Raw genomic sequence first — 15,415 nt, 5'->3', positions numbered from 1 at the left:
ATGATGCCTTTTGTAAGAGGGCCAAGTTTTGTAAATCAGAATAATGTACAAAAGCAGTCACACATTTTCTATTTTCTAAATCACTTTCATGAAGACAACTATGCTTAAACATCAAGGGAAAAYGGAACAAAGAGATGCAGAAGTATAACATAATACTAATGACCTGAAATAACTGCTCAGATGGCACCCAAATATCATTGTAATGGACATACTAGAAACACCTAAATAGCATAAACAGGATATGATTGCCTAGCGTAGAGAAGGGCAGACCAAATACCTTGTAACACTTTTATCCTGAGATGAAAGCATAATTTCTGCTTTGACCTTTTTTTAGAATTTCTAATATACAACATCTGTGGTCTTAGAAATGTAGGAAAACTGGGAAGGCACAAATCCTAGTGTATTACTACCCATCAGAAAGCAAAAAAAATGTACAGAAGACCTTTATATAGTACTGGAGAAAGTGAAAATCTGTGCAGTCTTTTATACCCAACTTCATTACTGAAAATGTTTTTTTCCCCCYACCTGAATTTTCATAAACCCATGTAAACTGTTTCTGTTTATCTGTGCTAGCTGTTCTGACATCGGGACTTTGCTTTTTAACTATCCTGGGCTTGGCTGTAACTAAGATAAACATATTTAGCTGCAACTTTTTTTTTTTCTTTCAAAAAGAGGCAAACTGGATTATAGCAAATAACCTTTAAGATAATTAACTGACAATGCCGCAACTAGCATAAAATCTTCCTTCAGGCGACCCCTAATTTAAGTATTACTGGCACAAAGTAGAGACAGATTGTGCATCACCACCGCAATATTTACATAGCAGAAACCCACAGAGCAGGAAACGTGAGACTCAATGATGCACTAAATTAGGAACAATCATATTCTAGTGTTAATTTGCTTTCTACTCTATCCAAATTTCAGGTCCAGCAATTGGTACAAATGCACATAAAACATTCCCGTCTTTAATGATTAAGAGCCTGCAAACAGTTTTGCTCAAAAGTGAATTTACTCACTAGTAGGGATGTTTCCAGGATCAAACCCTAAAAGTGAAATAGTTTTACCAATATAGAGTTTTTCCTGAAAACCAGGGATTTCTAATCCTCTGTTTATCTCTTTCCATAAATGATGCTTGCACAAGCAGTTTGAGTCTTCTCCCAGGATACCTGCCTTTTGATTGCAAATATTTTCATATGACAGCATCACCATGATTCTACGACATAATTGAGAAGTAGTTCTAATCCACTGATGCTGCAGAGATACGCACATAGACTTATGTACCCAAAGATTTCAAGTTAAAATAGGAGGAGAAAAAGATAGCCAGTCTACTTGAAAACAAACTGGGATGTGTCATATTTATAATAAATATACAGTCTATATTCTAGCCAGCTACAGATTTCATGAGCACTACTCTCAATTACAGCACRCTTTAACAAAAACACAAGCAGCCAACCTCAATCTTTCTAAATTTCAAAYACTGCTCAAATTTGATTTCCACTATGTGGTATTAAAGGTAAAAGTATTTACCTTTCCTAATCGCTGATGTTCTTCAAAAGCAGAAATCAGTTCTTGCGCCCACTTTATTTTTTCAGGGCTYGGAGAGAACTGTTCCTGGACAACAGCAATTTGGTTAGGGTGAATCACCTGCTTACCTACAAAGAAGATTAATAACACCAGAATCATGCATCGACAAACAGATGTTCAAACAAAATGTTCCAACCACTTGAGGCTCTCATATGCCTCATAGACTTTCTGCTATTTAAGTGACTATTTTATTTGATTTCCCTTTTTTTTTTTTTGTTAACTGGACAGCGTGCAGGTAGCCTTTTGCCAGATTTTTTTAAGAACAAAAATATCTCGAGCAGTAGTTGCATTCAGTACCATGTGAACGAACCCACAATTCTCCCCCCTCCCTTCCCATTCAACCCATACATCGTCTTTTTGTTGTTTCAGGTGTAATTGTTTGACCAGTGCTGTCAATAACAATTAAGTTTAAAGCATCTCTGAATTTTAGCTATATAAATAGCAGCTCCAGCCATGCATAAATAAGCTGCAATAAAGTATGTTCAGAAAAAGAGATCTGAAGAACATCGTGCGAGATTGGTAGAATTGAAAAGTTATCAGTAACACAAGGCTCATTCCCTAAATTCTCAGTATTAGATTAGCACCATCAAATACTCATTGCTCTTTAAATTCTTGTTGTAATGGTTAGCTGTTGCAGGTATACTGCCATGTTTATTTAGTTACAGGTATATTAAACAGTTACCAGAGGCATCTTGACGTTTTATTAAGCACTTCTGAGTGCTTTCTTGTATAAATATGTGTTAAGAAAATAAAAATAGGTGTTGCCTTCTTTACTGGAGATTTTCACATACGAATAAACAGCCACACAATACCTTTTCATCTGATACCGTACTTAGAAAAGAGTACATCTCTAATTTGTTTGGCAGTGTAGCATTTTTAAGGGAATTTAGCAGACTGGTGCGATTTCTGCATGATTATGTTGCTTTAGAAGTGTTTGAATACGGAGCGGATACCCCAGTGCCCCGCTTTTCACAACAGCAACACCAAATCAATGCGTTTGCTTGGCTGCCACGCAGCAAAGCACGTTACGGCCCCGGGCCCGACCCTGCCCGCGGCGAGGCGAGCGGGCGAGCGAGCAGCCTCGGGCGGGCGGACGGCCCCGGCRCGCGCGGCCCCGCCGGCCGCTGCACCCTCTCCCGCGAGCGAGGGGCACCGGGGGCCCCTGACGGCCCCCATCCCGCGCCGCGATCCGGAAGGGAAGGCCCGGGCGCCCCCCTCTTCCGCCCTCCCGTGGCATCCCGGTGACCCAGTGGGGCTCCGCGCGCACCTGCCGAGCCACCCCGGCGGACTTCACCTTCTTGCTGGTTTTATTTAAAGAGGCAAATTTTGCTGGAGCGGTGCAATTTGGGCACGTAAAGCGCTTGCAAGCAAAAGTTTTGAGCGTCAGAAGCTCGCTCGGTTCTGACGGAGGTTTCTGAAGCGGGAGAGGAGCTTTTCGGATGTTCACGTTGGAATTAAGCGAGCGATTTGTTAGAAATAAGCACGGCRCTTCATACAGCGGGGCTCACGCCTTACCACAAAGATGCGTCTATTCTAAATAATATAATGACTGCAAAACACATTTCCAGTAACTAAGGTAACTTTTATCAAACCGACCGGGGTCTCGGTGAGCGTGTGGAGTACAAACAAAATTTGTGTCTGCATGAGCACAAGCTACTAAGTTTTAGTATTCAAAGAAACACTTACTGCTAAGTGTTAATATATTTCTTCAATAAAAAGCCCAAAATAGTTYGATTTTATTTTATTCCTCGTTAGTGATTGTTTATGATCTTTAGGCCATCCAAATTTTCAGTTTCACATTTTGTTAAGGTAAATATTAAAAAAAAATCATAAAAAAAGATGGTTAAAAACATGATTAAACTCATTAAGAGGTGCATTTTTTGAAAGAAATTATATGATGACAAATTTCTTTAACTAATAGGGTTTGCATTAGTTCCCGTCAAAGGCGTTTTAGACAATTTAATCAAATGCTACCWTTAATAAGACTATGGCATTCCTTATTTTTAATATGAGATGCTCTTCCTAGTTAAACTACTGATTCTAAATTTGAAAAGTGTAGAACTACTGGAAAACCCTACAAAGTTTAATTTTCTGGGAAAAATGTAGAGCATATTTGAAATTATACTGAAAATCATTCTATAAAAATAATTACTTTATTATGATTTTATTTTTTATATTTATTTTATTAGGATTTTCTTAAGTGTAAAACATATCTGTAATAAGGTTTTCTTTTAATAAAGAATTCTGTAGTTAAACTACATTTGTATCATAAAAACATTAGTGAACAGTTTACAGAAAGCAGTCTAACATTTGATTTATGGCACTCAGTTGATTTTTGTCACAGATTATGTATCCAAATAACTGTATAATAGACGTAATGCCATGCAGGAATGAAGCAAATATTTTAAATGGAATTGTTGTTATTGACAAGTCACTGAGCGAGTGCAAAATTGGAAGACATTAAAATTTATGACCATGAAATCCTTTTTACAGTACCACTTGATATATTGTGCTTTAAATCAATACCTGTCAAGTCTTTTAGGTAACTTGTATGATGGTGTCATTTTAGTCCTCTACAAAAACTGCAAAAAGAGAGGAAACCTATAGTGTTTCATATTTATATCTGGCTTTGCAGCATGTAGCTCAGGACTTTCTATAATGACTAAGTCAGCTGTTAAAGCTTACTCCAAAGTTTACTTAATTTTTATACAAACATTCCTAAAACTGATGACCATTTATATGGACAACACACTGAGTTTAAGTCTGCAGGTTATGGTATTGTAAAATGTCTTGCTGTATGTCTGTGTGTGTATATGCAACTGTATATATTTATATTAATTTATATTTTATAATCTATAAATTGTATATATAATATACTTCATATTATACAATAATTTGTAATATAATGTGTAGTAATTTATATATCAAACAGGTATTTTGCCTTAGCTAAATTACATTTGAAAACGTTCTGTTATATGAAAACACTCACTGAAGAAACTTTGGGCTATTTATAAGATAGCAAAAGTAAAGAATTGGCTATGATAAGCAATGAGGGGCATAAGAGTAACTAAATAGATAGTAATCTCTTTGTTACATTATTTAACTTGTTTAATCTTCAAGAAACATATTTGATTACATTAAGTCCAATTCCAGTGGTCTAAATCTAAATACAGGAAAATTCTAAGGACATATAACTTTGCTGAGTATTTTGAATTTGCATCACTTTTCAGGGTGGCAAATTTGGCCCTTGGCTGGCAAAGTGTGCAGTTTACCAGTTAACACACCAATCTGAAAGCCTTAACTCATTTCTGTCCTGTTAATTTCAATGATTCTGATTATATGAGAAAAAGTAGCAGGATGTGATCTTAAATATTTAGAAATAACAAGAATTATATGTTTGGACCTGTGTGAAGGTAACATTTCAGTATTTTACTATTATATTATCAGACAGTTGTCAGTGTCAAATAAGATCTGCAGACTTCTGCTTTAGAGAAGGTCATGGATTAAGCTAAAATCTGTTTATAATTTTCCGTGATGAATATTAAATTGGAAACCTTTTATATAGTTTTGGAACTAAATTTTTAGTTTTGAAATATTTAAACAAAACAAGCAAAGAAGATTATAGAMATGTTAAATAAGCTGAAAGCGAAAGAAACGAACAAATAAAACATTTTGGATTGACTTCAAATATTTTTTTCTTTTTACCAAAAGTATGAAAAAAAATCTGTTTTGTTTTGACTCAAACAGATTTTTTTAATGACTTCTTGTTTTTTCTTTTGGCCAACAATTCAGAAAACTCAGTATTGACCCATCTCTAATTACGATTGGACTGGTTGTCAGGCTGTTTGCTCTATTTTTGAAATGTGTTGATTATAGTGGTAGAAAGGCAGAAGGCAAAGAGCAGGAGCTGTGAGTTCATGTTAACGAAGTCTGTACCTTCTACAGATCCTTACACCCCATACAGAAAGGCTGGACACCTTTATGTCTGAGTTAGAAATTAACTTTATGCTGTAAGCTGCCAGATAGGACCATTTTATTTGTCACCTATCTGGGTCCTGTCCTGGTGTTAGATAGCTTTTTACATATACTGCATGGAGTCCAAAACACCATCAGTGTTGTTTATGCTTAGCATTTTCTGAATTTTCTAAATTGGCAGCCTGAATCCAGTATTTAAATACACATTAAGCATTCAAAAAGAGTGTCCTCAGAGGTGCTTAGCATCTGCAACTCCATCTTCTGTCAACAGGAGGTTCAGATGCTTAAGTTTTTCAAAAATCAAGCTTTTCCTTAAGCTAGAAAATATTGGTCTAGATTACGTAGCCATCAGCAGGTGCTGCCATTCAGGAGCTCTATTATTTTCCCAACTTCAATAGCAGGAGAATCAGGGGTGGAAATCCACGTGGACAATGATAATGCTCAGTAACTATGAGAAGCTAACATTTTTGCCTCCGAAATAAGGTCCGGTTTTGCAAAAGCTGAAGTTCAACAGACAGTAAGGCAGAGTTTGTGCTGGAGAGGATCCATTGCTAATCTTTCACTGCAATGCCTAGGACACTTAAAACAATGCTTAATTTGTTGGATTACTCTGCTTACTGCTTTCAGCTATTACATGCCGTTAACTGTAAAAATACATTTTGCTAGATCACATTGTCAGGACATACTCTTTGGATAATAAAATCGCAAGAAATATCCTTTTGCCTTAAATATACCCTGAATGATGGTCAGCGAAAAATAATTTAAAATGTTAGTGCTAAATCCTAGTATTCTATAATGCGTGTGTCAAATGGCTGATTTCTATTGCAAAAACACAATCTTTGGTGGCTGCACTATCTCATCAGGGTGTCTGAGTGATCTGGTACACCAATCACAGGGTAACAGTCTGCATTACAGGACTCTGTTGCAAGGAGCCTGCTGGTCTTGCTGTCTGCCAATACCGTAGGTGTCACCAGCACTAACTGGGAGGGGAGCCAGGAGATGAAAAACAAATCAAAGAAAATAATAAGAAAATAACTTTCCCATAGCAATTAGCATCCAAGATTTATTTATCAGCTCCTTCACCTAAAAAGTACTTTTTAATAGCTGCTGTTTAAAAACATGAAACAGGAATCAAAATATTTTAAAAGGCAATTGTGGACTGATCGTTGCAAAGTACAGTATCACGTTTCCCATGCTCCGTGATGGCAGGAAGCACACACTGCCCATCCTCTACCCAAACTTCTYCTTGAAAAACAGTCATACGCTTGATGGGGTGTGATTTTAAAAAGCAGCCTGTGATTTTGCAGGCAAAATTTCCAGCCTCAGTTTTAAAGGTGCTAATAAATGTAGAGGCGATTGGCATTACTTAGCTTTTCAATAAATGATCTGAAATAAAACAACCAAGCTATTTGTCTAAGTAGCAGTAAATGCAGCAACATATTTAAATAGAAGAAGATGTGCAGTGTTTTGAGACATTGGCAGAAACCCATACCAGTGAATCCCATTGAGGCACCTTCTCTTGATTGCTTGCGGAGCCCATCCTCATCCTGGAAATCGATGTAAACAAGGTCTATAGCTTGTAGGCCAAAAGCCTTGGCTGTTACTATAATTTTCTGCCTGGCATATAGGATATCATGAGTTTCCTTACTGCTTGTTGCACCTGCAAAACCAATGAAAACAAAGAAAAGATGACAACCCTGTCTTAAATCTTTTTATTTAAAACATTTCTTATTAAAAAGACATTTTAGATTTCATTTAGCTGATTTAGAAAATAGAAGAGGGATGCAAGGCTGTGTTGTCAAAATAATGGTCTTCTGAGCAAAGAATAAGCTGCTTTAGCAATAAAACCTTTACACATTCGCTTATTAAATTCAGGTTTTGATTTGGTTCAAATCAAAATGATGTCAGTGGAAGTTTTACCTGGCAAGGAGGGTCGAGTTGGGACTATCATGAAGCAATTATACAATTGTATTATTTACTGTATGTGCCCTGAAAAGCATTACAGCAAGAGAAACCTTATACAAATTGGCATACTGGGTACAAATAAATGGTTAAAAAATTCACACTGAGAATAGAATTGCACTTTCCTTGGTTGTGATTCTTGTCACAACTGATGTCCTAAGCTGAATATTTAAGCTTCAGCATTTGGATGAAAAATGATGGTAGATGACTTCTGAGAAGAACCAAAAGTATTCACGAGACTTCATGGGCTCACACTGCACCAGCTAAGCAACATTCACACATGAGGGCTGGTCTGAAAAAATCACTATGCACTATTTAGGCACAGATTTGCAATTTGTAAGGAATAATTTAGTGAATCAATGTTAATTTTTACATTAACATTTCATATTGAATTTATATGTTGACAGTTTTGAACTATGATCTTTAAAGTGAATCAGATTGATAAGCTAATGGCCTTTTATAAAACATGTTTTGAAACACTTTCTGTTTCTGAGGAGGAATAATAGTGCTTTAACATAAATCCATATTAGAGCCGACTGTATTGATACGGGATATGTTTGAGTTTAGAGTGAATTTATTAAAGCAAAACATAGCAGGAGAGTATTTGAGTATGCTGTCAAAATCCTGGGTCACAATCAATTGTAAAGCAATGCTAAAAGAGACAACATATTTTTAGGACTTTAAGTGCAGTTCTTAAAAGTATGGCATGTTTCTTACAGATATTATATTTTTAAACAATCTCAGTGACTCAACAGGTTTTGCTTTGTTTTTGTTAATCTTTGTTGCTGCAGAGCAAGAAATGCAAGGAAGTGTCACTGTCCTGTAACATACAGGGACCACGGTTTCATATCCCGATAATACATTCTGCGTTGAAAAAAAATTATGGAGAAAAGTAAAAACGATATAAAATGCAGCATCAAATSTCTGCATTCCTTCAACTCTTGCTATAAGGAAAGGTGGATAAATCACAGGAGGCTTTTCCAATGCAAATGCTGTACATGAACATTTACAATAAACAGGCAGGTAACAACCTATGCTGGCACGGAAATCCTCTCCTCCAAAGACGACTGCGTCCAAATGAAAGCCAACTTGGGAGCCTGCTCTCAGCGCTTCTTCGCAGACAGCCTTCAAAGGAGAACGTAACAGTAATTTCTACAGAAATGCAGGAAGCACAGAGACTAAGAGAATATTAACTCATTATTACTAAAATTTAGAAACCCTTCAGCTAAAATTGCTTCTATTAAGCAAAGCCATCGCTAAGGCTCAACAGTGTACAGGGCTTTAAAATGACTCAGCAAAATAGAAATCATGTTCAGTTAAGTACATATATGTGCTTACACGCACATATAGCTACAGGACACCACACTTGAGTCGCTACCTTATGGCAGAAGCTTACCATAATGTCCTGGCTATGACTGAGRCTGGTGCTTTGGCTTTTTATGTAACAATACGAAACTAAATACTTGTCAAATATTGCCTAAAGGCAAACAAAAAGTATTAAATTTGATTAGTTTAACATTTAATAGCATTGCACRAAAAAAAGAGAGAAAGGTCAGAATATCTTTTATTAAATAAATAATTGGAATGGTTTAAAATGCCTAAGGATTCCTTATTGGATAGGCTGCCAGTTTAAAGTCTTTTGTTACGGGTAACTAAAAAGTAGCTGAAAAAGTTAAAAATGCAACAAGTGTTGCAGAAAAATGTTAAAGTAAAAGCAAGCAAAATTTTGCTCCTGTAGTTATTTGGAAGCACCTTTCCAAAATATTACTATTTTAGATCAATATTTGAATACTACTACTATTTTCAGGATATTTAAGGATAGCGTATGCTGGGAGAGACAGATGTAATTACAAACTCTACTAGTGGGTGTTCTTATATGGCAGCCGGTGGGATAAGAAATTATTATTAAACAGAGTGTTTTAAAAGGCAACACTCCTGCCAGCATTGAGCGCTGCAATATTAAAAATGCCACTATTAAAATCCTGAAAAAAAACGTACACACACACAAAAAAAAAAAAAAAAAAAAAGAGGAAGAAGACTGCATTTAAAATAGGATTTAATGCTGGGCCGAGCGGGAGCACGTCTCGCCGGCGACGCTGCGCTGCGCTGCCCGGACGGCGCAGGGCACCTCTCGTCGGTGCCGGCCCGCAGCGCCGCGGGGGCTCGCCCGGGGGGAGGCCCGCGTGCGGACTTGCCCCCATCGCTCGCTCCCCGGCTATCTTGCCGTCGGGGAATAAAACCCGGGCTGCACACCGAAAGGCCCTTTATATCAAAAAGCGGTATGCGACGAGAGCTGAAGCGAAACTGCCTCGAAAAGCGGCCAGCTCCTCGGGAGCGGCTATTTTCAAAGTTCAGTTTACCGGGAATCTTAGYGTGGCCCCTCATCGGGCTCTCGTACGAAAGGCTGTAACAGGAGATTTGTCTGAAATGTCATCGGTAGAAACTATCAGAAAGACACCAGTTCAGGAATGGTGAAATGATCTTTTTTTCCTTTTTTTTTTTTTCCCCTAATGAAATGGTTATACAAAATCCAGTTTGACAGTTACTAAATAGTCACGTTTACTGCAACACTGTGAGCTTTCCAAATCATTTTGTAAGCACATTTGCACGGGAAGCATGTTAAAAATCGAAAGGGTACCGCAGTGGTTTCTTATTTGGCGTGGACTATCTGGAGCTGTCTTTTCACTGARCTACTTTGGGTATATGAAGGCCTTTACAATACAAACGGGAGAATTAAACATCCAAACGTTTTCGGGGACTGAAATCGATACACTTATTATTTTTCCACCTCTCTTCCTTAAAGAAATTGGGGCGAGACTATGGCCTTGTCTGCTTCGATTGCCGAGCTGCTAAAAGGTGAACGCCGCAGCCACGCCAAGACCTGCTTACCTTAAAGTTGAGCAAGCCCAGTGCGCTTTCCACAAAAGGGATAAAATTCACCRGTTCGACAAGTGTTCGGCCTTTTAAGTGATGCGAGAACTTGTCTGAAAACTAAAACTAGACAGCATGAGCTAGCGGAGGGGGGARAAAAATCATTTACAGACATCCATGTGCACCGACAACACTTTACATCTTTCACCTGGACGCGGCTCCCCCCTCCTCCTTCCCCCCCCGCCCCAAAACCTTATCGTTAAGGAAGCGCCAGCGGTTTTTAGCAAGGTCTGCTCGGAGGCCGACGCTGCAGCCCTGCGGAAAGAGTTTGACGTGCAAAGGCCGAGTTGCAAAATAAATAAATCAACAAACGAGCGAGCGACCGCGTAGGGAAGGGCCAGGCTTCGCGGCTGGCACCCCGGCGGCTCAGCAGGCCCCCCGCCGGCGGCGGAGCCCCGCCGTACCTGGGCTGACGCCGCAGCGCGGGCGCCGCGGCCGCCTCGGCGGCATCCGTGTTATTCATTACGGCGCCGTCACCCTTTGTTCGGGAGGCTTTTCTTCGTAATTTTTAGCTTACCTAGGAAGGCCTTAAAAAGGAAGTTTAATTCTTTGAAGACCAAAGCTCTCCAATTTTTTCCATGAGACCAGTTCACAGCTAGCTCTGAGCTGCCAGTGGGGTAGCCCAAATTCCAAAATCTATCATCTGGAAACATACAAAAGCTCTCGCACAGATTTTTTTTTTCCCCTTTCAAAAGGGGGGAAAAAAAGGGGGRAAAAAAAAACTCTCAGCCCTATATTGTAAATCTATTATGTCTGTCCAGATCTAGTAATTTGTGAGGAGATAAACACATCACAGGTATGGCCAAAATATTTTCGTAAATAAAGACAAAAATAACATATGCATATATTTTAAATTTAAGGAATATTCAACTACTAATGGATATCAAAGGAAGGGGAATTTTAATCATCTCTCCATTCAGTCTCAGTTGGGTAAATCATATCTAAGAGATTTGCATAAATATAAACCATCAAAGACTTTTCATCTTCAAAGGGGGTTTCAAGACCCTATAAGCTTTGTACTGTAATCATCGCAGGTCACAACCCTGCAGGAATAAGGCTGCTATGGCAACATAAAAAACTAATGCTTAAGGCTTAGCATAATATTCTGACTAATAGAAAGGAAACTCATTTTAAAAGCTGGCAGCCTATTTACCAGAAGCTGGATTAGAGGTGTTATTTCCCCTTTTAGCTTCCCCCACTGCCCCTCCCCAAAAGAAGGAAAATCTAATCACTGCGATCTTTAAAAAGCTTTCGAGCAATTTGCAGTAACTTTACAATTAGGCCAAAATAAATCACAGCTTTCTGCGATGAAGAGTTGTGCCCTTCCCATCACTGCTTTGCATCACCGCCATGGTCCTCCCTGGAACTTTTCCTCGGGGGAGAGAACTGACCCCCAAAACGTGCAAGAAAAATCTRTGCATTTCACATGTGCCACTGTACAGCATGGCAGCTACTGCAAAAACCAGCAAGCACTAAACTTTGTACAGGCACATATCGAACACAAGGTCGTCAAATCTCATCAGCTTTTATTCTTTGGGTGATTTTTATTTCTTAGCTGAAAAAAAAGTAAAAAGTGCTGCCATGTGCGTACTTCAGGTGCGAGTTGAAACGGCCCAGCTCCTCATGTATTTTAAACTATTCAAAAAGTCAGGCTCCTGAGATTTTTAGCATCTTTTGTTTCGAAGGTAAACAAACAAACAAAAAGCACGGGTAATTAAATATCGCCTCCCTTCCTCTCCCTTTGAAAAATTTTTCAATAAGCGCCCATACAAAAGGTAACGAGTGGAGAAGTTTCAATTAATTTTTTTTTTTCAAAAGGAGACGATTAAATGTTTCCGGCCTGGTAAAGCGTTCATTTCAGGGAGAAGGGGGCGAAGCAAAAAAAAAAAAAAAAAAAAAAAAAAAAAAAAAAAAAAAGAAGAAGGAAGGAAGGCGGAGGGAAAAAAACAAAGCTCGGGGAGGGGACGAAGTAGCAGGCCTCAGCGATTCTTTCAATTCCCGTGCACACCCAATAGTGTGCGGGGAAGAATGGCCACTGGTCGGGATTTGTGGGAGAATTGTCCCGCCACAAAGGAGCGCGAGTTACGCTTGTTATAGTCCAATAAGCCATGCCAGTCAAACAAGTCCCCGCGCCGGGGACAAAAGCGGAGCAAGAGATTCGCACACAAAAGGAAACAAGTAAGCCCATCTTTTCGCGGCGCATCAGCCGCCAGGTTTGCGGCCGCGCGCCCGAGTGAAAGGCAGGGAGGAAAAATAAACGGCTTGCGCTCGGCGCGGAAGTCGGAAAAAGAAGAAGCCAGGGCACTTGCAGATTTTTTTTTTTTTTTTAAATCACCCCGTGTTGAGAAGCGGAGCACRCGCTTTGCGCTCAAAGGTTTAACCGAGCGGGCCAAAAGCACGGACCGCGAGACCCAAGTTCGAGCCGGCTTATCTCCTAGTGGGACGGCGCGAGCATAAAAGTTAGCTGGGAGCAAAGGTGGAAGGAGCTGGAGGAACAAAGAGGCTGCGGGTTGCACCTCGGTGCAAAACACACTCCGTGGCAGCCAGGGCCCTGCCATTTTGGAAGCATGCATATTCATTAACGACAAGTTACGTCTAACACTTACACGGCCGCAGCCCCTGAGAGGTGTACTCGAGTTAATTTAATTAAATGTCGGTGTGAGGGGACGCATCTTCCATKGCTAGCAGCGGACGACCACACCTGGTAACACGACTAACACATTTGCCCCGTTGTACCCTCACGCGTGAACTTAAAGGCTTGCTCAAGRTTAGATGCTTCGATTAAAACAGATATGAATACAGCTCCCTGCCTTTCGTCACAGCTTGCACACATGCGAGCTGTTTTCAAAAATAGCAGAACTGAGTAATTCAATGTTAATCCTTTACTGGCACTTTGCAGAAAAAATGGTATTTCTAAACAAATGTCCTCCTTCTTGACAATTAAAACAATTGTAGCATAATTAGGCCTATTTCAAAGTTTTCTTAAGTAATTTGACATGCCAACCATTTACATTTCAGGTTTTTATTGGCTGAAAAGTCAGTCATGAAACACAAACACACCTGTCAGCAATTAAAAAGGAAGAAATAGAGAACTGCTCAGGAAATAATATCTGTGCTAATTAAAAACACTAGTTAAAAGCTTCCTGTTTGTTCCTCCAGTTGCCCCAAGGAGTGACCTTCCCCCCAACCCATTTTTTTCATATGTTGCTAACATGTTTTCCCCATCTACTGCTTACAAGGCATGTAACTAAAACATACGCACATAGACGGTCATTTTGCATGTCAGAATCTTTGGAAAATAGGMTGATACTTACACATTGCTTCTACATTTCATAATATAGTGTGCCATCAATATTGCTTCATTATCGACTGCAGGAGAAATAAAGCTAGTTTTCTTTATAAATGCAAGGTGACCCACATATGCTTTGCGTATAGCTCATCTTAGGCACCTTTAAATGGATGCATTTCCCAAGTTCTCACTTGGCCCAACCGCTTCAGTCAAAAGATATTACGTTGGTGAACAGGTAACTACTCACCCATCTTATTTCTTCAACATTTTCAACTTTTGGCAGCATCATGCTTGAAGGAAGGGTCCTGGACTGCAAAAGCACCTCTAGATCTTGTTCTGCCAAACCACTGGACACGGAGTTTATCCTAACGCATTTTTCAGCATGGCCAAAGTCAAACTCTTCAAGTGTTTTCACAACTGTCAGTCTTGCTTCTCTCTACAACATGTATATTTAAAGGCACAGAAGAAGAGAAAGAAAGAAAACACTTACTTTCTATTGACAGAAAAACCCACTGAGCAAAAAACTTGTTAAAATGATGGGGGAAAAAACTAGACAGCTGATACATATTTTGTCCCCAAAATGCCTGTCACACTTGGTCTTGTATTAAACCACTCACCACCAGCATCTCGCAGTGTCACCTTTCTCATTTCTTTATAGCTAGTAGATAAATGTCAGATTTTCGGGTCTACGTTATTTCTGCAATACCTCTTGCAGAAAACAAGCATTGTGTTCAGTATTAGTGAAGATGTCCAGCAAATATAAATCTTTACGCTACCCAGAATCTGTTGCCCTGGGAGTTCATACCCCCACAAAAAGGAACGTTAATATATTCACACAAAACGATTAGTTTTTGTAATTCCTCCCTGGATTTCGTGTGCTGAAACAGCACGGATGTCACYTGAGCGGGCGCAGATGCACGTGTACGTCCCTGCTTTCGCCATAAGCACCTTCCCTCTCCTCCCTGTACGTGAAGTGCGATACGGCCCGTAGCCGAGCGCACGGCTCGCACGCTGCAGGAACAGCGCCGAGGGAACCTGCGTTTTGGCTTGAGCCCCGAATAAAGATCCTCTCCTGCCCACACAGAACGAAGCCTCCAAAGACACTTGTTTCCCGTTGCCACTCGAGCACTGGTTTTTGGGCCGTCAACGGACCGATCTGGTTAATATTAGATCTGCATTAAGAATACTTGAATGCTTTCCTGCGATGAAACACTTTTATCGGCCTCAAGGAGCAGAGGGGAGGGGGTAGGAGAGCGCCCGGGTTCCCGACTTCCTGCCTGTTTCAGTCCGAACCCAAATTCCTCCCACTCGCCAGGAGCCCCGAACAAATTCTCGTTGGCGGTACGAACACTTATCAAAGGTAATTTCGTTTGYGAAGGGGTTTTATGGTGCTAATAAAACTTTAAAGCTTCTGGCTCGCGCGCGCTCAGGAACGGCCTTAGCCGTACGCAATCCCGCACTGGAGATGCTYGTCGAGAGAGCAGGCGGGCGCCGGGAAAAAGGGGGGAAAAAGGAAAAAGCATCAAAGTCCATACGCGGGCCGATGCCAATCAGCGAGGCAGCGCATGACAGTGGATTTAAACCAGACRGAGAGCGACCGCCGCTGGCGAGAGGGGCCGCCGCGGTCTCGCGCCGCGGGGCGAGCGGTGGCTCGCGCGTGCCGGCTCGGCCGGC

General features: G+C 40.1%; 1 protein-coding gene across 1 annotated transcript in view; it reads right to left on the bottom strand.

Moving 5' to 3' along the window:
- The window catches only part of CLYBL (citramalyl-CoA lyase), a 161,122-nt gene that overhangs the window by 14,452 nt on the left and 131,255 nt on the right, over positions 1-15,415 (bottom strand). The window contains exons 3-7 of the mRNA XM_085305993.1: positions 13,989-14,177; positions 10,411-10,512; positions 8,553-8,646; positions 7,052-7,219; positions 1,528-1,652 (exon numbers count right to left, since the gene is read on the bottom strand). Coding sequence (XP_085162119.1) covers positions 1,528-1,652; positions 7,052-7,219; positions 8,553-8,646; positions 10,411-10,512; positions 13,989-14,177 — 678 coding nt within the window. The remainder of the gene's footprint in view (positions 1-1,527; positions 1,653-7,051; positions 7,220-8,552; positions 8,647-10,410; positions 10,513-13,988; positions 14,178-15,415) is intronic.

Source organism: Rhea americana, unplaced genomic scaffold (assembly GCF_003343005.1).
Source record: "Rhea americana isolate MKP2758 unplaced genomic scaffold, rheAme1 scaffold_23, whole genome shotgun sequence".
In the NCBI taxonomy this organism is placed as follows: Eukaryota; Metazoa; Chordata; class Aves; order Rheiformes; family Rheidae; genus Rhea; species Rhea americana.
Note: the sequence above shows the minus strand (reverse complement) of the source record. Positions and strands in the feature narration are given on the sequence as shown.